The 24,386-nt window shown below is 36.8% G+C and overlaps 1 protein-coding gene across 33 annotated transcripts in view; it reads left to right on the top strand.

Annotated features, from left to right (window-relative positions):
- The window catches only part of neb (nebulin), an 86,645-nt gene that overhangs the window by 49,554 nt on the left and 12,705 nt on the right, over positions 1 to 24,386 (top strand). For 15 of the 33 annotated variants that reach the window (XM_038277694.1, XM_038277698.1, XM_038277705.1 and 12 more), the window contains 23 exons: positions 416 to 520; positions 2,244 to 2,345; positions 2,440 to 2,547; positions 4,068 to 4,172; positions 4,260 to 4,364; positions 4,457 to 4,561; positions 4,667 to 4,771; positions 4,868 to 4,978; positions 5,082 to 5,192; positions 5,301 to 5,402; positions 6,932 to 7,036; positions 8,791 to 8,880; positions 12,411 to 12,524; positions 12,824 to 12,928; positions 14,523 to 14,627; positions 15,310 to 15,414; positions 19,362 to 19,472; positions 20,080 to 20,190; positions 20,850 to 20,963; positions 21,845 to 21,949; positions 22,081 to 22,185; positions 22,421 to 22,525; positions 22,883 to 22,975. In XM_038277694.1, the coding sequence (XP_038133622.1) occupies positions 416 to 520; positions 2,244 to 2,345; positions 2,440 to 2,547; positions 4,068 to 4,172; positions 4,260 to 4,364; positions 4,457 to 4,561; positions 4,667 to 4,771; positions 4,868 to 4,978; positions 5,082 to 5,192; positions 5,301 to 5,402; positions 6,932 to 7,036; positions 8,791 to 8,880; positions 12,411 to 12,524; positions 12,824 to 12,928; positions 14,523 to 14,627; positions 15,310 to 15,414; positions 19,362 to 19,472; positions 20,080 to 20,190; positions 20,850 to 20,963; positions 21,845 to 21,949; positions 22,081 to 22,185; positions 22,421 to 22,525; positions 22,883 to 22,975 (2,427 nt within the window). The remainder of the gene's footprint in view (positions 1 to 415; positions 521 to 2,243; positions 2,346 to 2,439; positions 2,548 to 4,067; positions 4,173 to 4,259; positions 4,365 to 4,456; positions 4,562 to 4,666; positions 4,772 to 4,867; positions 4,979 to 5,081; positions 5,193 to 5,300; positions 5,403 to 6,931; positions 7,037 to 8,790; positions 8,881 to 12,410; positions 12,525 to 12,823; positions 12,929 to 14,522; positions 14,628 to 15,309; positions 15,415 to 19,361; positions 19,473 to 20,079; positions 20,191 to 20,849; positions 20,964 to 21,844; positions 21,950 to 22,080; positions 22,186 to 22,420; positions 22,526 to 22,882; positions 22,976 to 24,386) is intronic. The other 18 variants (XM_038277729.1, XM_038277727.1, XM_038277700.1 and 15 more) reach the window with 11 other exon arrangements.

The following is a 24,386-nucleotide window of genomic DNA, read 5'->3' as shown; positions in this document are numbered from 1 at the left end:
GCTCACACTGGTGCATGAGGTTGTCCGCACAGCTGCCAGTGGGGGCGGTCGCCGCATGGCTGTGACGGGTCCTCTCTGTTTCTATTTGTCCCTCACAGGTTCCTGTAATTCGTGCCACTCAAATAGCAGCTGCTACCTTGAGTGAGCATGACCTATGTGCATCTGTTCCCTGAGAGAGACAGCAGGAGTTCACAGATGAACTGAACATTTCTATTAAATGTTTAATTAAATAATCTAAACCAGACTCCATCAAAGGTGATGGTTTCTCTCTCTCCGTGGGCACAGATGACCTTTGGGTGTTTCACCTGGATCTGCGGAGATCTCCTCCAGTCCTTCCAGAGTTATTTCTGTCTCTTAGCTTGTTCTAAACTCTGGCATGCTTTGTGTGTATGTTTGTTACTGTATGTGCGGACAGAAAAAATATAAATCCCGAGCAAAGGATCTGCTACAGACTGGCTGCAATGAGTTACTCCGTCCTGACATCCTCACAGCCCTTTGCCAGTCTGCTATGGGCAGCAAGGTAAACCGTCAGAGTTCGCTGAGCTGTTGTAGCACAGACCTGTCCACAAACACACAGGAAATACACCCTTCATCTACGTTTGGGGGGTTTAAACTCATTCGATTGTTGAGGATTAGAGGATGCTGATGAAATGCAAAGCGGAGCTTTCTACACAGCAAAAAATTATTAATAATACAAGTAATTCAGTTTTCTGAGCAGGTAAATAAGACAATTTTGCCAAATGAATAAGGTTATTTAATTCTGAAATAAGACAAAACATCCCTGTTATCTTATTTCAAGTTGAATAAACTAATTCCTTTGATCATCTTATTTAGCTGCTCCATTTAAGGGCAAATATATTAATTTAAAATAAATATTTATCAACAGCATTTTGGTGTGCTGTTGATTTTTTTTTTTGTTACTTCTATATCAAAATATTTTTGGATTTAGAGCGTTTAAGTCTTTTGGTTAGACAAGCCCAGGTTGACAAAATATGGAAATCTGCTTCAAAATCTTCTTCTAGGAAAAAAAAAAAAGGGAGAGTTTATAAATTATTTTAGATCAAACTCTCTTTTTTTTTTTCTTTTGTATGTGAGGCATGTTTTTTACATGGTAAATCGCACTTTAGTTTCAAAAAGCAAATATGATCTTATTAGACATTTTTGCCATCTCATCTACCTCTAAAGTTTATTGCCTAAAGCCTCAGATCACAGATTTTCCTCTTTCTCCTGGTGTTTTTGGACATGGTTTTTCCCATCCTCCCATCCGTTTAGGCCACATAGTTCTGAATCCATGCATTAATCACTGTTAATCCCTCCATCACTCGTATCTCATTGTTAATTAAAACTCTAACGTATTCTAAAATGCAGTGCAGTCACCTAGTTGTTAGCAGGCATATGCAGCTGCAAAGTTAGTTATATTTTACATTATTAGACCTTTATATTTTATATTATATTTCATGAGTTGCAATTTTTATGCAATATAGTTTATATCTATAGGATTTTTAATATAAGTTTTTTTTTTTATTATTCTTTGAGTAAAAAAAATATTCAGTGTCCATTCTATTAGCCTCCATTTATGGTGCTACAAACAATAAAATTCACCAAAGGTAAACAAAAACTCCACAAGAGCATCCAATGCCAGCAGTAAAAGCAGCTGCTACTATAACTAAAATAGAAATGCAATGTTTTGAGGGTAAATTCTGTATTAATATTAAATGTAGCTCAGTGGAAGAGCAGCAGGTCATTGTGAAGACGGTGGGCACCGCAGGCTTTCATCATCAAATAGTGGTAACTTGTGTTTTTAATTGTCATCTTCACATCTTTCTGTGTCTAATACAGCATGTTTTTGGTGACGTTATGCATGCTAACACTCCATCTTTGTTTTCGTAATAAAAGATGAATTGATATTTATGCATTTTCTTTGATTTATAACTTAAAAAAACTATCCAAACAAGTAAATATAGTTCAATTTTCGTAAAATTTTTTCTCCCCCAATATAATTTAAGAGCTCTATTTTGTATAGTTTTTTTTTGTTGTTGTTTTGCATTCATTAGTTACAACCACACAAATATTTTATATATATATATATATATATATATATATATATATATATATATATATATATATATATATATATATATATATATATTTTTTTTTTTTTCTTATTTATTATTATTATTTTTAGCATTTAATACACTGGTTTTTAAATGAGCTATGCTAATTTGAATGTTGTCCCTCCTCAGTGGAAGTACAGGGAGCAGTATGAGCGCGCCAAAGATAAGTTCACTTCTGTCCTGGACACTCCTGAGTATGAGGCTCACAAACGCAGCAAGAAGATTACGGATGTAAGTTTTTTGTTGTTCTTTCCCTGTTTATGTTTTACTTCTATCTTTATTTGCATTTTACTATTCAACTAAAATATTCTTTTCTTTTATTTAGATCATCTACAGGATGGAGTACAACAAGACCAAGGCCAAGGGATACACCTTGCCTTATGATACTCCACACCAGCAGCACATGAAGAAGGTCAAAGAGATCACCAGCAATGTGAGTTTCACCCAAACTTTCTACTAAAAAATGACACCCTAATCTTATTATGTGTAATGGAATAAATAAGATGCTATGTTTTTTTTTCTTTTTTGACTCAAATATAATCAAACAGATTAAATAATTACAGTTAGTTTATATTATTTAAAAAAAAAAAGCCAAATAAAACCCTATCACTGGAAAAATGATCTAGAAATAAGTAATAATTCCTTAAATTAAGTTATCCTTTGATTTTGAGTAGGTAAATGATAATTTGCCAATGGAATGAGTATTTTTACTCTTAAAATAAGATAGTTAGATAATATGCACTTAAAATAAGACAATGTAATCGTGTTTTCTTATTTTAAGTGTAAATTGTTTTGTTTCATTGGCAAAATGTCTGTTTTATGTCCTCAATCCAAGAAAAATTTACTTCTTTTAAGAAAAATGACTTCTCTAGATTTCGATTTTTTTTCCAGTGCTGCTCCTTACAGAGTTACACCAGGTAGATAATAGGCTACTTATCAGACACGCCTCTTTAAGCTTGTTAACGGCCCTTTGAAAACAGTTTTAGTCTAACAATCTAAGCCTTTTACAGCCTGACACCTCTTAAAAGGATTAAGCGCATTATTTTCACATCAAAACGTTGCTTTTGATTTTTTTTAAATGTTATTAACATCTCAGCCAAAATGGCCTCCAGCCTCTATTCTTTCATATAGTATATGACTCCAGAAAGGATCTTTATTATTATCGATTGTGTTATCTCATTTACAATTTTATCAATTGTTAATAAGAAGTGGTTCTGAAATAGTTTGCCTAGATAAATAAAGGTTAAATGAAACATTCCAAGTTGAACTGGGAGCAGCAGGTAAGACTTGCATCTATAGTTTGAATTGACTTCTAAGTCCTGATCTTTAGAGTTACATGAAAAAAAGATTTCTGTGTTTAGTTTAATACCTTCAGGTAAATGACTGCTAATCACTGAAAAAACAATCTAGAAATTAGTAAAAGTTTCTTAAATTTATCGTATTTACTCTTAATTTGAGTAGGTAAATGAGATAGTTTGACAGTGGAATGAGTATTCTTACTCTTAAAATAAGACAATTAGATAATATGCACTTGAAATAAGACAATGCAATTGTGTTTTCGTATTTTTAAATTTAAAATTTTCTTATTTTAAATGTAAATTGTCTTGTTCCATAGGCAAAATATAAAATAACTGCATTTATTTTAAGAAAAAATTATCTAGATCTAGATTTTGATTTTTTCCAGTGTAGTATGTTTGAATGCTTAGGTTAATCATTCAAAGTGTTAGAATCACAGAGGAACCAGGATTCGACATGCAGTTTTATGATTTTTAAGCATTTGTATAAATTTCAGAGTGAATGGTAACCGACTGTAGGAGGCTATGATGAAAAATTTAGAACAACTTAATGTAATTGATGTTAACCAGCCCACTCCTTCATTTAGCAGTTTTAAGTTATCTTTAAACATTAAAAAGTATGTTTAGCTGTCTGTATTTGTCCTGTTTTGTCTTGCAGCTGAAATACAGAGAGGTTTATGAGAAGAGCAAAGCCCAGATCAACATGGACCCAGAGGCTCATGAGATCCGTGCTGCCAAAGAGGCGTACAAGAACATCAGCAATGTAAGAAAGGAAATACAATCACCTTTAAAAAACATAACTGAAAACAAACAAAGACACATGATAAACCATTTCTTATATGTCTGTTAGCTTGATTACAAGAAGAAATACGAGGCAACAAAGAACAAGTGGATCTGGACAGCAGACAGACCAGATTTTCTCAATGCTGCCAAAAACTCTCTGCAGCAGAGTGATGTGAGTTCATTTGTCCTTTCTATTGTTTCTTTCTACTTTCTATATATTTTTTATAGATGTTAGCGTTTATGTACATTTAATTTCACCCACAGGTTGAGTACAAATATGACAAAGAGATGATGAAGGGCTGTGTGATCCCTGTCGCCAGTGATAAGTACACGATCCTGCATAAGCAGAACGCTGAAATGTCCAGTGATGTAAGTATTTCTCGACTGTTCATAGAAACCATTCAAGAGTGAGCCTGGAAAGATGAGGGTTGCATCAAAATAATGAGCTTTTTTATGTTATTTTCCTCCCCTCAGGTGAAGTACAAAGAGAAATATGAAAAGACAAAGGGTCACTACATACCTGTTCTGGATACGCCTCAGATTCTTCATGCCAAAGCTGTGCGGGCTCTAGTGTCAGAGGTTAGGACTAATTCATGCTAATAGCTCTTGCCTGGTTTGGAGTACAGTGTTTCAGCAACATACTGTGAGTTGTAACGCTCCTATTCTTATTCTCAGAGCAAATATAAGCAGGAAAGTAAGAAGATCATGCAATCTGGCTCATTCACCAAACTGGCTGAGACTCGTGATACCGCCCACAGCAAGGAGGTCAAGAAGCTGATCAGCGAGGTACGCCTTTCGTTTTTTATTTTATTTGACCTAAATAAATAACCTCCTCTAATCCTCCTTGTGTTTATGACCTGCTGGCGACACTGTTCTTCGTAACTTGCAGAAACAATACAAGCAGAAGTTCGAGAAGGAAAAGGGCAAGTCTGTGTACAACCAAATGCTTGTGCCACCTGATGTTCAGCATGCCATGGACGTGGCGAAGAATCAGAGCAATGTGACTTATTCCTACATACATTTCACTGATTTGTTTTCAATATTTGTCTTTTGAGCTGTTTCTAAATGTTCACTATATGCTTACTCTGTCTTCCCCTACATATCTTAGATTGCGTACAAAAAGGATGCCAAAGCCAACCTGCACTACACCACTGTGGCTGACCGTCCTGACATCCAGAAGGCCACCCAGGCTGCGAAGCTAATCAGTGACGTGAGTGTCAAAGGCATAAATAAAACCTGCATTTTTAGACTAAAGCCCTGATCTAAAAAAGAATGTGTGTAGAAACATGCATAAACTTTACAAACGTTATTGTCATTTTGTATGAACCGAGTGTGAAATGAACATTACCATTGAAAGTGCAGCATCGATCATCATGTAAACAATATAGGAGAAAAGGAAAACCAGTGGAAAAATTATAATCATAAAAATAATTGTGCCAAAGGGCATTAATATGGAACGATTCAGTGCAGTGCCAAATAAATATGCTGCAAAATGCAGTAGAACATTAAATTGTGTTTTATTTAAAATAATTTATAAAAGTTCAGTATGTTGATGGTGCAGAATAATGTTGCAAGTAAGATGCAGAGTCTCGATTAGAGTTTAACAGTTCAACATTCTGAAGGCAGCGGGGAAAAAGCTGTTACAGAACCTGCTGGTCCTGCATCGAATGCTGCAAAGTCTCTTCCCAGAGGGCAGCAGGGAGAACAGTCCATGATCACTGATGATGTTACGGTCTCGGGACACATAGCTCTGGGATGAAATGTCTTTAAAGGAGGGAAGAGGAGCCCTGATTATCTTGCTGCAGAAAGAATTGTGTGCAACATCATCAATAGGCATACATCATGCCCATTGGCTGGGGAGATGTAATGTAGGCAGAGTTAAGCATGCCTCAAAAAAACAGAGGAGAGAAGATGGCGCTCTGATTAAATGACAGAGATTACTGAAGCTAAATATTTATGTGATTTGCTCATTGCAGAAACTTGACTTTACTTTAAAAAAGTCCCTCACATCATCTTAACACTGACAGCTGCTGCCCTTAAGCAACACATGTTCTTTACTTTCTCGATGCTATAATGATTTTCACAACATGTTTTACATTTTTTCATGCAAATATCCTGGGATACAGTCCTGCTAGGGTTTTTTGTTCCTGGAAGTGTAACCCCTGTTTAATTATATTGCAAATAACATTTTTTTTTCTGTTAAGTTGCTTGAAAAGCATTACTATTCAGCTTTATACCTATTTTATAGCCAATTGAATACTGCCAATGTTTTAAAAAAGATAATTGCTAAAACATCGTATTGTTCTTCTATTAAAAACAAGAATCATAATCATATCCGCAGGATGATATTGCAGCTTACTTACAAGTAGTCCTTTGAATTAATCATTTAATTCATTAATTAATAACAAACACATTATATTCTATAATTTAACCTCTATTTGTATTTGAAGTTCCAAAAACAAGAAAGTTATTCAAATTCTTGGACATTTTAGATCATAAAAAGTTACTTTGAACAGTAACCAAGTTACTAGCTGAGTTATTTGTTTTGAAGAAGCATCCAGTTACTATAACTAGTTACTTTTTAAAAGTAAAGTTCCCAAGAATGACCACGATAGAAATATGACAAATATTCATTTTCATCATCTCCATTCCTGACTGCTCAGTCGGTAAAACTTCACCACCTGCTTTTCCTTAATATAAGACTGTTCCCTTACATTATGCTTCTCTCTCTGTGAACAGATCGGCTACCGTGAAAAAGCTCGTGAGGAGGCCAGCCGTGGAGGTTCTCTAATCAACCGTCCAGACATTGCTTTGGCAACCCACGTGTCCCAGCTGACCAGTCAGGTAGCACACATGAAATTAATCTTTTTACCTCAGTACATCTCACGATAAAAACACATCTCTTTCTCTGTGGTGGTTTAGAAAAATCACTTTTTTGCTCCCACTTTTTCATCGATCAGACCAGGAAGTGGCCTCCAAATAATTAAAACCCTCTTTCCTTGCTTCAGTCCCCCTTCCGCAAGTTAAACTTCCTGCGTAGATGTGATGCTTGGCAGCCTCCTCCTGGCTTTAAACTGAGCTAGCAGCTCTTAGATAATGCTTCCCCTGTCATCCTGTATTAAAATCCATGTTTTAATCTCTCACTGTGATCTCATAATATATATATACACTATATTGCCAAAAGTATTTGCTCACCTGCCTTGACTCACATATGAGCTTAAGTGACATCCCGTTCCTAATCCATAGGGTTCAATATGACGTCGGTCCACCCTTTGCAGCTAGAACAGCTTCAACTCTTCTGGGAAGGCTGTCCACAAGGTTTAGGAGTGTGTTTATGGGAATTTTTGACCATTCTTCCAGAAGCGCATTTGTGAGGTCGCACACTGATGTTGGACGAGAAGGCCTGGCTCTCAGTCTCCGCTCTAATTCATCCCAAAGGTGTTCTATCGGGTTGAGGTCAGGACTCTGTGCAGGCCAGTCAAGTTCATCCACACCAGACTCTGTCATCCATGTCTTTATGGACCTTGCTTTGTGCACTGGTGCACAGTCATGTTGGAAGAGGAAGGGGCCAGCTCCAAACTGTTCCCACAAAGTTGGGAGCATGGAATTGTCCAAAATGTCTTGGTATGCTGAAGCATTCAGAGTTCCTTTCACTGGAACTAAGGGGCCAAGCCCAGCTCCTGAAAAACAACCTCACACCATAATCCCCCCTCCACCAAACTTTACACTTGGCACAATGCAGTCAGACAAGTACCGTTCTCCTGGCAACCGCCAAACCCAGACCCGTCCATCAGATTGCCAGATGGAGAAGCGCGATTCGTCACTCCAGAGAACGCGTCTCCACTGCTCTAGAGTCCAGTGGCGGCGTGCTTTACACCACCGCATCCGACGCTTTGCATTGCACTTGGTGATGTGTGGCTTGGATGCAGCTGCTCGACCATGGAAACCCATTCCATGAAGCTCTCTGCGCACTGTTCTTGAGCTAATCTGAAGGCCACATGAAGTTTGGAGGTCTGTAGTGATTGACTCTGCAGAAAGTTGGCGACCTCTTCGCACTATGCGCGTCAGCATCCGCTGACCCCGCTCCGTCAGTTTACGTGGCCTACCACTTCGTGGCTGAGTTGCTGTCGTTCCCAAACACTTCCATTTTCTTATAATACAGCTGACAGTTGACTGTGGAATATTTAGGAGCGAGGAAATTTCACGACTGGATTTGTTGCACAGGTGGCATCCTATCACAGTTCCACGCTGGAATTCACTGAGCTCCTGAGAGCGACCCATTCTTTCACAAATGTTTGTAAAAACAGTCTGCATGCCTAGGTGCTTGAATTTATACACCTGTGGCCATGGAAGTGATTGGAACACCTGATTCCAATAATTTGGATGGGTGAGCAAATACTTTTGGCAATATAGTGTATATTCATGTCTAACTGCTCATATCATTGTATAAGTCTGTCCCCATCCTTAAACCTGACCATGTGTCTCTCTTTCTTTCTCTGTTCCTCTTTTCTTTGCTGCTGTACCTAATCTCTCTCCTCTCATCCCTGTTACCATAATGTGTTTGTATTCTCATTCCACAATCTTGCTGGGCTTTGTAGGTGGAGGGCAAGGCCTCCCTCCATGGAGCAGCTTCCTATGATACCCCTATGATGCGGCACATTAAGAAAATGAGTTCGGTGACTAGTGATGTAAGGAGGCGCATGTCCTAAAACTGAAGGCGTGCTGCTACATGTTTGTCTCCTTTGTCTACAACTTCACTCCCTTTCAACCCTTAGTTTGATCTTAAAGTCCATTTTAGTTACTAATTAGGGTAATCAAATATTTTAAGCTAATAGGATTAAAATATGTTTTTTATCCAGTCTTTAAAAATCTTTAAGCTCTAGTTTGTCTTGCTTTTTGTTTGCAGTGCATTTCTTGTTTTTCTTTTTTTTTTTCTGTGCTGAACAAGTTTTGGCTCATTGTTAAGCATAGAAAATGCACCCTAGAATTAGCTGCATATGGATTTACACAATATTTGTTTGTATTATGATGGTTTTAGGTTGTGTTTCTGATTATTCACTCTGAAACATATAATAAGATCAACAAACTTTCACAAGTGGGTTTTTCTTTAAGGTTTGCAATTTCACAGAAAACTTTTCTGTGCCCATAATTTCTAAACTAGAGGTTGATAAAGCCTATTAAAGTTCAACAGATTTACAATGATAGAGATGCTACTAATACATTTCTAATACAGTTATTGTATTTACATCTATTTGCACATTCTTTGTGCATAACTAGTTTGGTGGATTAGTAAAAATGGTGGTGTTCCCTAATTTAATCTTCATTTTTATAATTCTGATTATTATTAAATAAAGTTTATGTTGTAAAATTAATCAGTTGGTTAGATAAAAGGTAAAGGCAATGAAAAAGACGTGGAAAATATATACCAGTAGTTTGTTTTTTGTAAAAAAAAAAAAAAAAAGAATCAACAAGATTTTTTTTTTTTTTACAAGTGTAGATGTTATTTCTCAGCATATCGGTTGCATACATTGTCTATGAAAATAGTTTGCATGCATATATAGGAACATATACAGTATAGAGCTGGGAACATTTATTAACAATACCTAAAAAATTATCAAAAGTAAAATTCATCTTTTGTTGCAGGAGCATAATCCAACACTGAAAAGGTTTTTTTTTTTATTTGAGTACAATTTGTGTACATTTAATCTGTGAGAAGAAAAATCATGTTGAAATCTATTTGTTTTTAAAATCACAGAGGGTAGAATTGTTGACACTTGTACTGTTAATACCAAAACTGCAGCACTTGGCCTCTTTCAAAACACCGGAGCAAAAACTGGGATTTCAAGTTTATTTTTTTATCATTCGGTTTTGCAAAATCTCGTCAGATTTTACAAAATTGTATTAAATAGGTCATCAAAATTTTCATGTATGGTAAACAGTTCAAGCAGTCATCAAAGAAACAATTCCAAACATTTCAGATACTTCGCCTACAAAACAGCAGGCAGCAGAGGCTTTCTCACAAAAGCATTCTGTGTAAATTCCGTAAATCTAACGGATTAAGATTATGAACGTAAGTCACTAACCTGGTTTACAATTTCAGTCTGTGCCCAGAGAACGAGGTAGGATCCAGTCAGTGAGCTACCAATAAGACGCGGCATGCACTGCCCAGAGTGTCCCAGATGCTGCAGGAGTCCCAAGCCATGCCAGGCAAACAGATCAGAACACGAACACGGGAACAGGCAGGCTCAGAGATCAAGGAGTCCAAGGACAGTTCAGGCAAACCGTTCAGCCAGGAACAAGCAGGCTAAGCGGTTGAGAGGCAGAAAAGGTCAGGATCAGGTAATCAGAAATACTCAAGTTAGCTAAAAACACTCTCACCACTGAGATCAGACAGGAACAGGCAGGCTCAGTGGTTGAGAGGCAGAACAGGTTGGGATCAAGAAATCAGAAACACCAAGGTACTCTTAAAACACTCATCACTGGATAGAGAGAACAAGAATAATCTGGTGCTGATGGCTGGGACTCAGCAGATTTAATACAGGAAAGGTAATAGGAAACCGGGCAGAATTGGACAGGTGAATGAAATTACCATTTAAGCCAGTCATCAGTGCCAAGATCATGACATTCTGTCGTGCTTGTTGCGGAAAAACTGAAATTACTCTGGACAGATCAAAGCACATTGTCCTATTTAAAATTCAAGAGGGATCCAGACTAAACTACATCTTTATATTTGTGAATACAGAAAAAAAAAATTCTTCAGGAATTACTCTGAAATAAGCACTCTAAAAAGTAAGTTAAGCTTCAGCTTAAATTAATCTCTTCGATTGGTAATAATAAGTGGAATCAATAAACTTAATGAATTAAGTTGGGTCAACTTGATTCTGTTTTTACCAATCAAAGCAGTTAATTTAATTTGGATCAGCATTGTCTTTCTAGAGTGGGTTATAAATTGCTTCCTAAGATTTTCAAAAAGTAAGAATATGATTTAGGGTATTTATCAAAGGGTACCAACAATTCCACAACCAGTAATATTATTAAGAATGATTATATGGGCAGCTGTCCTGGACTGCAGAAGTCTGCTGGGTTTTATAAGGGCTGCCTGCAGCTGAGGAAACAGCAGATTTTATATATTTTTTTGCAGATGGAATTCTTCCTCTTGCTCCCTCTGGTCATAATCCATTGCATGTGTTGGGACAGTTTAAAGCGACAGGAGATGAGGACAAACTACAAGCTGAGGGCATGGTTCTTAATGTGAAGTACTTTATCCTGAGGACTTGAGGACTGTTGATTTACCAGTCCGTCTACATTCCTATATTACCCTATGCGCTCCAAAAACTGGCCTAAAAATAAGTAAAATATGTCTATTTGCCTTTAATTTGAGCAGATAAATAAGAAAATCCACAATTTAAGTGTTTTTGGCCTTAAAACAAGATAATCTGATACTGAAGTTTTCTTTACTTTTTTATTTTACGCATAAACAATCTTATTCCGTATGTAAACTGTCCTACTTACCTTCTCAAAACAAGAAAAAATATACTTATTTCAGGAAAACTTGACATACTTAGCTTTCATATATTTATTTTTGCAATAGTCAGCAAATATTGGTCATCATGATCGAAAAAAAAAACCTAAAACAAAATAAACCGAGATCTCATTTGCAAGCCCCTGAAATGAGCTTACTCCAATAGTCCCAGAGTAGAGCCACTGCTTCTCCACACCTACAGGAAGATGGCATCTTTTCTAGATGCCTCCTGTACGCCTGTCACCAGACACTTTCCACTGGGGGGAGCCCAGGGGACGACCCAGGAAACCGTGGAGTGTCTTAATTTGTCCTAAAAAGGTTTTGAGTTTCTCCAGATTAGCTGAAGGAGGTTTTCTGAGGATAGTTCTGATAAGGGAAAAGCAGCGATTTAAAAAGGGTTTTCCTCCTCACAGTTAATTGTACACAAATTAAAGGTTGGATTGTTAAAGGTTGATGTTATGCTACTGCAATTAAAAAGATGAATTAATGTTTTTCTTCACACATTTTTACATAGACGCCATAAATGTGATGCTATACCCAGTTACCAGCTGTTATACAGCATGTCAAAGGCCAACAAACTATAAATACTGAGTTACTAATACTTTTATATACACTTGTATACCCTGTCTTTTTGTCATTTATGGCATATTGATTAGCTTATCTGTCCTAACTCAGTACTCATTCTGACTTAACCAGGTGAAGTACAAGGAGAAATTTGATAAGGAGATGAAAGGAAAGAAACCTCAGTTTGACCCGAAGGAGAGCAAGATTTACAAAACCATGAAGGATGCCAACGATCTGGCGAGTGAGGTAGGTAATCACAGAGAAAACATCGCGCCAAAGATTTCCTCTCTAACCAGGCATGTAGGAATTACAGGCACCTTTGAGTGGCTGCTTGTATTTGAAGGTTTGTTATTACAATCGCCGTGAAGACCTCCAAGTTAGGTTGGGTCTAACAATGTTTTTTTTCTTTTTGGTGTAATTTTCTTTTTATAGGCATAAAGTAATGTTTTGCAGGATGATGACATGGTTTGATTACTGTTGGAAGCCTTCATAAACTAAATAACTTTCCATTACCTGATGGAGATCATGTGCTGACTTCTTCACAGGTGAAGTACAAGGGTGACCTGAAGAAGATCCACAAACCTGTCACCGACATGGCCGAGTCTCTGTCCATGCAGCACAATCTGAGCGCCAGCAAACTCTCAAGTGACGTAAGATATCACCATCATCCTCTGCATTTTTTAAAACCCTTTCCTCACCCCCCCCTCCCATCTATTGAACTCAATGTGATCCAGGGTAACATCAACTTCCCTACATGCTTGTAGTAAACATTTCACCTTAGATTTAAACTCTAGGCTCCATCATCTAAACAATCATAATCTGTAGACCTCATCTGGTAGTGATCCTCACCCTCCTCACCTTTAACATCTAACGCTTTACTTTTACTACCGTTGGTCAAAATTATGGTTTTATTAAAGATCACATAACGACAACTTCAACTTGTTTGGATCATTTATCCTCTGAATGATAACTACATCTTTTCATTTACTTATACTGTTAGTGTTTCCTTCTGCCTTAGTGTTTGAAGTGCTTTCTAATGGTGTTGATTTTCCTTTGCACTTTTTCACATTTTGTCACTGCTCCAGGAGGGTTTTATGTGACAGTTAATCTAAACGATCTAAACAGTGATTTAGATAAGGAAACGAGTGGTGTTTTTGAAAAGGTTTTAATAATAAAATTCCGACGACTTTGTCGTGCTTATGTATTCTGTTTCCTTTAATTTGAAAAAAATAAAAATAATAATAAAATCCTGCACAATGGTTAGTAAGGGAAGACAAGCTGCTAAAAAGCCTTTGGTAACACTGGAGTAGCTACACAGATTCACAGGAAGGAGAAGCTGTCAACATTGCAACAGGTCAAAGCCATAAGTAGTCCCTTTTTAAAGTTAACAATAATGTGAACATCTTGAAGAGATGCTGACTGTACATTTAGCATTTTATACACATGCAGAAATCTCTGTGTGCAGAACTATCTCTGCAGATCACCCTGAACACAAAGTTGCTGTGATGGTGGCTGCATCATGCTGTGGGGATACTGTTCTGCAGTCACAAAAGACTTGAGGCTAAATATTAGAGATTCACCGTCCAACAGGGTATTGTCCTGGGGGATGAAAAAAATGTCCTTGTTTCTCAAGTCTCTGTGCAAATAATGATGTAAATGTGCTCAAAAACAGCTTCAGGGCACAGCAGTGGTGCAAGGTTAAGTGTGGGACCAATTTACCGGGGCCTAGGATTCAATGGGCGTCACAGCTTTAAGTCCTGGCCTGGTGACCTTTGTATTCCTTGTTACTTTACTGTCATACCCCCTCTGGCTAGTATTAAAAATCACAAAAAAAAGAAATGTTCAAAAAAAAAAAAAAAAAAACCTGTTGGTGGCCATCACACTCGTTAAAACTCAGTGACTTGGCCTTGTTTAAGTGTAATTTTAACGACTTTAAACATAAGCACGGTTTTTGCTTAAATCTATGGTACAATTTGGAAATATATGTTCCCTTATCCTAATCATGCATCATTTTTCTTTCATATCCCAATTCTGAACAAATTTGTTTTAGTATATCACATATTATCCCAGTTCAATAGCCTAAAGTTTTTGCTTTTAACGTGACAAAATGTGATCAAGTTTAAGGGACGTGAATACTGCAGCAAGGTGCAGTACGAGCAACTTCATGCTTAATGCAGAAGGGTCCAGTCAGACATTTCTCCTTTGCTGTATTAAGCTTCTTACTTTACTGAGAATTCCCTGTAGTACCGCTACAAGAGGAAATTTGAGGAGAGTAAGGGTCACTACCACATGATTCCTGACACACCAGAGCAGCTTCATCTCAAGGAGGCCTCTGAACTTCAGAGCAACGTAAGTGCTGCAAACTGTCAGGAACAACAAACACTTTGCAAACTTTGAAATGTTTGTTTAACTTGTTTCAATCATCAGCCGACACTGAGGGATGTCTCGATAAGCATTTATTGTCTAATACTGAGGATCCTGGTCACTTTGGAGTAGAAATATTAAAGAACTATCTGGTTCTAAACATGCAGCTACAGACCCAAACAATCTCACATTAAGCTCCTGCTGACAGTGTTCATACGCTGAATTTAGCACTGTTTCTGCACAATTACATGTATGACTCAATTATTAAGCTTCAAAGGGATTAATTTTGATTTATTATTAATTGTGCACAGAGAAATTCTAGAGGAAAGTAACACTTTCCTGCTTTACAGAAACAGTGCTTTCTTTGATCCTTGTAGAATGTAATGACGAGTGTCTCAGCTGCTCTCTGCACATCTCTCAGCTATGGACTGAAAGACTTGTGTTGAAAGAAAAAAAGTCTCGATTTGGACACAAGTATAAACCCTAGATTGGATTGGGACATCTCTATCTCCTACACTGATTTGAAAATGAGAGATGTGTATGCAGGTTTAAATATGTTACTAACAAGCTTTGCATATTTGTCTTTCTATGGAAACAATGGACCTGCATTTAAATGGCCACATTTCACTATTTCCTATTTAACTTTGTGTACGTTTGGCCCTTACAGGTTAAATACAGGGAGAAATATGAGAAGGAGAAGGGCAAACCCATGCTGGACTTTGAGACCCCGACTTATGTGACGGCTAAGGAGGCGCAGCACATGCAGAGCCAGGTATCAACTCCTCTCACCTTTGTGCTAAAAGTAGCTGCAGATGCCAGCTTGGCTTCAAAACACATTAGATTAGAAATGTAGCGCTCCTGTTCGTCACTTGAGCTTTACGGATGGTTGTAGTTATGAATCTGAAAGAAATTTTAAAGAATGTAGATAACCCCCACATGGTTTACCTTTCTAAATGTTGTTTAATGAGCTTCCAGACACCTGGGAAAATGGTACCATTTATCAAGCAACTGTTCTTAATTAATCAAGCTCCCAACTTAACTATGTATGGAAGGGTTGGGGTACATTATGTTCCATTATTGTTGCAAGCAAGGAACACAATTTATAAATGGAAGCTTAAAAAAATGCAATACAGAAACTTTGAAAAACATTCTAATCGATCCAGACAGAAATTAAAAGAAAACTCGAGTTTACGTTACCACTGAACCCGCTATACTATATATTAGGTTTGACCCCTAAAGAAAAATATTTGGAAAAGAAAAGCCCAGTTACTACACATTCTGCTATTAGTAGCAAGGATAGTTATAACTCTGTCTTGGCTTAAGCCGTTGCTACCCCACCCCACAATGGCAAGAAAGGTTGAAGGATGTGTATATAATGGAGAAGATAACAGTAAAACTGCATGGGAAATACATATTCTAGGAGTGTGGGCCCTGCCTATCACCTAATTTGGATTTCCACACGGATAAAGAACGACATATGCTGAAAAAAATTTTAAAAAACTTTGTCAGCCCACATTTTATGTATCTCTCCCCAATGGCGTAACGACACAATAGTAAAGCAACATTATTTGGGTGGGCCCCATATGAAGTATAACACCCCCGATACTCGTATTGCTGCAACACTAGTAGAAAGGTACACCTCCCTTCTATGTGAGCCCACGAAGACCCTTTTAAGAACTGTCAATTGCCGAAACAGATCTGAAAGCCTGCTGAGCCCCACCACTTCTTATTTTTATTTTGCTATTTATTTTAGCTTTTAGTTTATATTTATATATTTTTTCCTTCTTGGGTTTGATATTGTTTGTAGTTGCATAAAGATGCATATGAATATATGTAGAAATTTTGAATTTATCATATTCTGAAATAAAGAATGTAAAAAAAAGAAACCATCTTAATCCTATTGGATTGAAAGAGTAACTTTTGCTTTTTCATATGATATATATTTTTTTAGATTTCATTTATATATAGATTTCTAGATTTCATATTATTTTTTAACATAATTTTTCTATTTAGTTTAACAGAAGTACAAATTTTTTACAGGTTCTTTATCGTTCTTTATTATTTCTCTTTCTCAGATCGATTGGCGAAAATTTCATGTTTTTGAAATTGCATTTCAGAGACCATTTGTGTTTCACTTCTGGGGGCGGGCTTTCCTCTGGATGAGGATGGAAGGGACATTTCTATTGGTCGCATGGTTGTTAGCAGCAACGTTGCATTGGTCAGTGTGCGCATCAGGAGTGTTTTTATTGGACTTAAAACGAAGAGAATTCGATCTGTGAAACACTAATTTGATGAAGAACGTATTTCTTTAACAAATATGCAAAACTCAAACTCAAAAAAAAAAAATTTAAATATGTAAAAAAAACTTTTGTGAATTAAAAAAAAAAAATCAAAAATCTGTAAAAATACATTTTAAAAGTAAATTTTTTTGGAAAAACAAAATCTTAAGAAAACTACAAGTCAAAGAAAACCGATTTTTTATAAAAACATTTTTAAAGTTTTTTTCCATTTGCAAAATGTCTTCTTTGCCAGAAACAATAATGGAATAGAATTTACTCAATAATTATGATGCAATATAGTAAACAGTAAAGAATTTGATAAATTTCCAGTTGTATTATTAGTAATTATCCTGCAAAACAAAACTTGTGATCTTTAGTAACAAAGTTATGTATAAATCAGTGAACAATGAAGACATATGTTCGTAAAATACTTGGTACCGGTAATTGCTTTGATGTGCAACACTTCTACAGGGCAGAGAATTTAAATCAGAAGAATCAAGGACAAGCTGCTTAAACCAACTTTTATTCTGATATTGGTTAAAATAGAGCCACAGATGAATTTCCCTAATAGCCTGACAAAGTTAAATCAGTATTTTCAAACATGTATACTTTAATTAATTTTACTAAACAAATGTGATGAAAAGAAAAACAGATTTAAACTTTCTATATCATGTTCTTAAAACCTTTTTAAAGTCCCCTATAGGCAAACGTAAGAGGAAATAATATAAGAGAAATATTAGTAGTTTTCTTCCAGACTTGAAGGAAGGACTTCCCTTCAAAGCAAAGGTGCCTCTCCCCGTCTGGGTTCTGCTCATTTCATGACGTCTCCGCATCACATCACTTCTGAAGGCTGAACAAAGTCTGAGGCCAAATCTCAGATTATTTTGCTGCCTCTGTGCAGATTAGCTGCTAATTTTATGTTTTTGGTTAATATAGGAACACCCAGGGTTTTCTAAAGTCATGACATTTCTTTTATTGTCAGCTTTAGTCATTTAAAGTGTTTTTTTGTTGTTGTTTAGGATTTAGGTGTTTATTTGTGTTAAAACAGGATTGCAAGGGCTGGTCATGGGATCTTCACATTTAAAATATCTTTGCTCCTTGATCTTTTCATTTGAAAACCCACACATTCTTGTTACACCATCCACTGATATAGGTTATATAATAAAGTTATTCAGCTGAGTTGTTTGGTGAATTCACGAGGATAAGGATCCTTAGACTGACAGCTGAGTCAAAAGTTTTTCACAAATTTTTTAATTTAAATCGGTGGATGTGTTAAAGATTAGAGTGATGTCATGAAAGTTTCCACCCTCTAAAGACTGAGAGATCAACATTAGATATTCTTAAAGGTATAGTGGAGGATGTTCTTTTTCGGGTTGGATCATCAAAATAAGTGGTCCTACTAATTGTAAGTAGGTAAGTGATGTTTATTTATATAGCACCTTTCACAGACATAGAGGTCACAAAGAGCTTCACAAAATTAAAATACAAATAAAATACATTTACAGTCACAAAAGACATGGTCATAAAACAACACTTAATCTACTGGAATAAAAATGCTTTCTTAAACAAATATGTTTTCAGTTCACGCTTAAATCAACTAATCAAGTAAGTGCAAGGAAAACGTTACAGAAATCGTTCCAGATTGCTCCGAGAGGGGGTATATGGACACAACAAGTCTCTAATGTAGGAGGGAGCCTGACTGTGAAAGGCCCTGAAGGTCAGCACCAGGATTTTAAACTGGAACCGAAAAGAAACTGGGAGCCGATGAAGAGCTTTTAGAATCTGCGTTATATGAGCCCCTTCTGTTTGTATGAGTCAGTAACCTCGCCGCAGAGTTCTGAACCTACTGAAGACGAGACAACTCCTTTTTGTGTAGACATGAGAAAGACTGTTACAGTAGTTTAAACGGGAAGACGCAAAGGCATGGATAATCATTTCAAGATCACCTCTGGACACAATTGTTCTAAGTTTAGAAATTTAGAAATCTGACATAGTGGAAAAATTGCAAATCATCTTTTGGAAAGTAAGCTTGTATGAGCAATGAAAACAGCAACTTTTAAACTGAGCATGCACGAAGAGAAATGGGATTGCGCACGCTCTCTCTCGGGATAGAATTGTGCATGAGAAGTTTATTTTTTTCAACTGGAGAAGACGTGTCTTTTCAAAAAGTTAGATCAAATCCTCCACTATAACTTCAAAATATCAGTGGAATAATTGCAAACGCTGGTGAGCAACAATACAAAACGGTTTGACTGCTGTTAAACCTAAAAAAGTTCCCAAATGTAAACCAACTGGCTCCAATGCTTTTATGTCACAGACTGCAGAATGGCTGATCTATAGTAGGTCGTACTTAGCAAACAGTGATGCTGTAGCTGCACAGCTCCACTCTGCTTGCATGTGATTGTCTGAGCTCTGTCTGTCTTATCTTTGTGGCCAATAGAAAGACTATAAGAAGGACTTTGAGGAGTCCATGAGGGGGAAGAACCTCTCAGGCTTGGAGGTCACTCCTGCCATGATTCATGTCAGACACGCCACCAAAATAGCCAGTGAGGTAACTGAAGGCTGGTTTATCCCGTTAACCTCCCCCTTTTTTACCTCATCATACTAAGATTATACCACAGCCAAAGCCCCGCCCCCTCCTTTGTTTACACATCTTTTATCCTCCTACTTCTCCGTCTATAAGCTTGCTTTTTTTGCTTTTAAGCTGTTTCACTGCCCTGCTTGCCTAAGCGACCACACAACTATTTCCCACACTGCATGCTTTTGCAGAGAAGTAGTCTGAGTTGCTCTGCATCCACTGACATCTTAAAACTCCTCGTTTCCATCCATCAACCCCTTGAATTTATACAGCAACGTTCTTTAGAACTGCATGCAACAGTTTAAATGAAGAAAAGTTTTCAGTTTCTTGTTTTGAAGCTACTTTCCATGTTTCATTTTATGTAAAACTTGTTTTACCATATCTGTTTGCCAAAGTCAGCAATATCTCCACTTTCTCCCTGTGTAAATATTTTTAGTTGTATTAATATGAGAGCAGCTGCCGTTATTTTATTTTTTGTTGAGATTTTGGTGACTTTGAGCCTTAATTGTCTGTATGCCTTGGCCTTGCCTGCCTGTGTGCCCATCTCTGCAGTCTCTCTTGTCTTTCTTCCGTTGTGTAGAAAGAGTACAGGAAGGATCTAGAGGAGGGAGTGAAGGGTAAAGGGCTAACTGTACTGGAGGAAACTCCGGAGCTTTTGAGGGCAAAGAATGCCACTCAAATCCTGTGTGAGGTACGGCTAACCGGGAGGTGATGGAGGTGGCATCACGCTCTTATCTGATTGATTGACCCCCCCCCCCCCGCACCTAACCCCACTCATGGTGAACCCCCTCCCCCTCTAAACTAAACTGTCGCTGCACTACATGGGTTTGATTCTGTGTCGAGCTTCCTGCTTTTTAACATCACTACTTTTTAATCGCTCCGTAGTTTAGAAAAATACTTTCTTTTGAAATTTCCCTCGTGTCCCCCTTTATTTTTTTATACTTCTTTATTTTTCTTAAAGCTGACACACTTGAAACGTGCTTAAAACATGCCTTTTCCTTTATTTTTAATCTAAATAAACTCTCAATTTTTGAAATTCATTGGGTTGTAATTGATTAAAAAAATAATCTCAAGTTAAAAAGGACTAATTATGTTTTTATATGCTGTTTTAACTCTTGACTTCCATTTCCTATTTATTTTTTCAGTTTTAAGTGGAGCTCCTGTGGTCTTAAATCTATTGTTTTCCCTAAATCTTCCCTAACTCCTGCTAACCTATTCTGGTCCCTGTCCCCCTAGGTGTTTTGCAGCCCTCCTCAGTATGAAACAGTAGAAATGTCTGTCGTTTGTATCTATTTGGTTTAGTAAATGATGTAGTTGTTATTTTGGATTTTTTTTTCTTCCTGTTTGCAGAGGGAGTATAAGAAGTCATTGGAGCAGGAGATCAAGGGTAAAGGAATGTTGGCTTTGGCTACAGACACGCCGGACTTTATGAGAGCCAGGAATGCAACTGAAATCCTCAGTCAGGTCCGTTTTAATAAAATCTTCCTAAAATTCAGGTTATATTATCAGGATTTTAATGCAACGCAACATACATTGTAAAATGTTGGCAAAACTGTATGTTTTGTCTTTCGATTTTATTTTCTTTATATATTAAATAATAGCCTGTAGAAGAAAATAAATGTTTAATCTTTTTTTATTGTTTTATGTTGTTTCTTATTGTTCCTTATTATTTAGCTAAAAATACCAATAAACTGTTGGTTGTTTAAGATGGGAACAGATCTCCTTTGGCAGATGTCAATGAAAATAATCAGTTTCATCTATTTTTGTCACGCTTTATCCCTGCTGGAGTTGTAAGGGGTGCTGGTGCCTATTCCTATGAGGCGCAGAACAACCTGGACAGGTTGCCAGTCCATCACAGGGCAACACAGAGACAAAAACAATTCACACACACCTGAGGAGAATTTAGAGTTAACATAACAGTCATGTTTTTGGACTGTGGGAGGAAGCTGGAGTACCCAGAGAGAACCCACGTATGCTGAGGGAGACATGCAAACTCCATGCAGAAAGACCCCGGGCCGGGAATTGAACCCAGAACCTTCTTGCTGCAAGGCAGCTGCCTCACTGATCACCCCTATAAGCGATTGTGTTTTATTAAAAGTAATTTAATGTGGCTCTAAGTGACTTTTATTTAGCCAGACTCAGGGCAAACTGGCTCTATGAACTTGAAATGTTGCAGACCCCTGCTCTAGACTTAAATACAAACCAGAATCTGCTGCAAAAACTTATGCAACAGTTCAGTAAACTTTAGCACGTTTGCAAAAAACTTTAATCTATAATGTGTGTGCTGGATTATACTGTTTCATAGCTACATGAGGAAGTCCTCAGTGATGGTTTCTCCTCTTTAGACTAAATACAAACAGACCGCTGAGATGGACAGAGCCAGCTACACCACCGTCATCGACACCCCTGACATCATCCACGCTCAGCAGATGAGGAACATCGTCAGCCAGGTTTGAAATGAACAATAAATTCCCTCTCTGAAAACGACCGGAAACACTTTGTCTTCTGTGAGTGCAGTGTTTAAACCCAAATCACCAGCTTGACCTTTAAATGTGCTTTTTTTCTTCATTGTTTAAAACAGAAAAAGTACAAAGAGGAAGCTGAGAAGACGATGTCCCACTATGTGCCGGTTCTGGATACCCCGGAGATGCAGAGAGTCCGTGAGAACCAGAGGAACTTCAGCACTGTAAGTTGGAAAAGCTATTTTCTTTGTTTTATATTCATATAGTCTCTGCCTTCTGCATTAAGATATGGAAATATTAAACTCTTTTGAATTGTTCACTTGTGTTTGTGTTATTTATAAGTTATGCTTTAATCAGCGCTGAAAGGGCAGATAATAGAGAATGTATTTTGCACTGGTTTCCCTTCTTTTTCCCTTCTTTAGACACTTTAACCAAACCATTTTTCCCTTCTTCTTATAGCTCCAATACCAGATTGACCTAAAAAACACAAAAGGCAAAGTGTCTACTGTTAAGGACACTCCAGAAATGCTCCGTGTTAAAGAAAACACAAAGAATTTCAGCTTGGTATATATTCTACAATAGTTTTTATTTTCATTTTTTCATCTTTAACCGTTTTTTGAGTTTGTCTTTCTTCATTTTAACAAACTCTGGCATCAACCTTACATCTCTTTAAATTAAGTTCATTGTTACATACAGCCTTTTAATGAGAACTAACCCTTTAGATTTAGTTTGGTGGACTAATGTTTACAGCTGTAGGTGAACTTGTGTGTTTAGAGTTGTGATCTTTGTTGTTTGCTTTTCATTTGCTCTCCTTGTTGCTGATTCTTTGTGCTCTAATGGTGCTGCTCATCTAAGCATGAGTGTGAGCAGAAGGACCAGGCTAACTTTTTGTTCGTGCTTTCGTGCTTCATCCACACAAAGATTCATTACAAAGAAGATTTGGGAGGAGGGACAGCTTTGCCTGAAACCCCTGAGATGGAGAGAGTAAAGCGTAACCAGCGCAACATTAGCACGGTACTCCAACGGGCGACCATTTTATCCCCCCCAGCCTCGATTCTCCATCCATGCTCCCTTATTGTCCAGTAACTTTAAATAAAACCTGACCTTACTCTACATGTAATATCTTCCCATCAACAGTTTGATGTCTTGTTTGAACAAAACCTCTATTTTTTCCCAACTTATAGTTTTTTGCTAACCTAAAAAAGGAAGCTAATAAGCTAATCGGCTAGTGGAATACATTTAAAGTTTGGTTCTTTCAAAAGTCTAGCATAACATCTTAATCCCACAGTAGCTGCAGGAGATTATTTTGACAATTCTTAATTTAACACAACAGCTCAAGGATTAACAGAACCAGCCACATTTATTGGCACTTAACGATAAAAGATCATATTTTATTGCAGTGCTATAATTTCCCGCTGGAAATGTACGAAAAGGTCGTATATTTCATTTCAGTTTATCTATAGATGTGGGGATGTATTCCTGCAATAATCGTAATCGTAACAAATTTACAGGAGTCAGACGTTGAAGGCACCTTTGACGACATTTTAAACAGATTTAGCTACATTTTTTCTTTATTTTTGCAACACATTTTTTTTTCTCTGAACTATTCTGAGACGTTAGTGCCTTCACCTACCATTTAATTATTTATCTGCTAATTGCTCATTAAATTTAAAGATTTTAGATTAAAGATTTAAACATTTTTTAAAGTATAATTTTTTTTAATATGCAGTTGCACTACCTCTCAGGTAAAGCTGCAACGTGTCATAAATACATTCATTTTCACAAATCAACTTTCGTATTATGGTCACAAAGAGCAAATTAGATTATAAAATGAAGTTTTAAAACGTATTAAAATTTCAACATCCAAAATCCAGACCTAAAATCCAAATAAAACAACTTTTGTTATCGGATATAGTTTGAACTTTCTATTATAATTGCGTTACATATTAATGGGTCAATAGGGCCATTTATTGAGCCACTGACTTCTTGGCTGGACCATAAACTATATTTATGGTTTTAGAAACCTACCAAAGATTAGAAGAAAGTTTATTTTTTAACCAAATGCAAATGTTTAGAAAAACATTTCTATGATGGCATGTTTTGGTAAAGAGTAAGTCAATATTGACCTGAAACGATGATTGAGGATCTGTGAGACTGAAAAAAGTCCCTGAAACATCAGGAAACCTGAAACAAAAATCTAAAAATATGCATATGTATATAAGAATAATGCTTAACGATTACAATCAACTAATTAAGGAAAATCTATGCTAAAGAAAGAGAGGAAGTAGGCTTTCAAAATGGCGTTGTACCAGTAAACATGGCTGATTATTTTATCTGTAGACTTTTTGGACTAAGTTTATATAGGTAGGGACTCATCTGTAACATCTATTGTTCCTATAAATTAACATTTTCATCATCTACAGAT

The sequence above is a fragment of the Cyprinodon tularosa genome, unplaced genomic scaffold (assembly GCF_016077235.1).
Source record: "Cyprinodon tularosa strain WSP-4 unplaced genomic scaffold, ASM1607723v1 ctg134, whole genome shotgun sequence".
Taxonomy (NCBI): domain Eukaryota; kingdom Metazoa; phylum Chordata; class Actinopteri; order Cyprinodontiformes; family Cyprinodontidae; genus Cyprinodon; species Cyprinodon tularosa.
The sequence above is the reverse complement of the archived record's forward strand: the minus strand, read 5'-3'. Positions and strand labels throughout refer to the sequence as shown.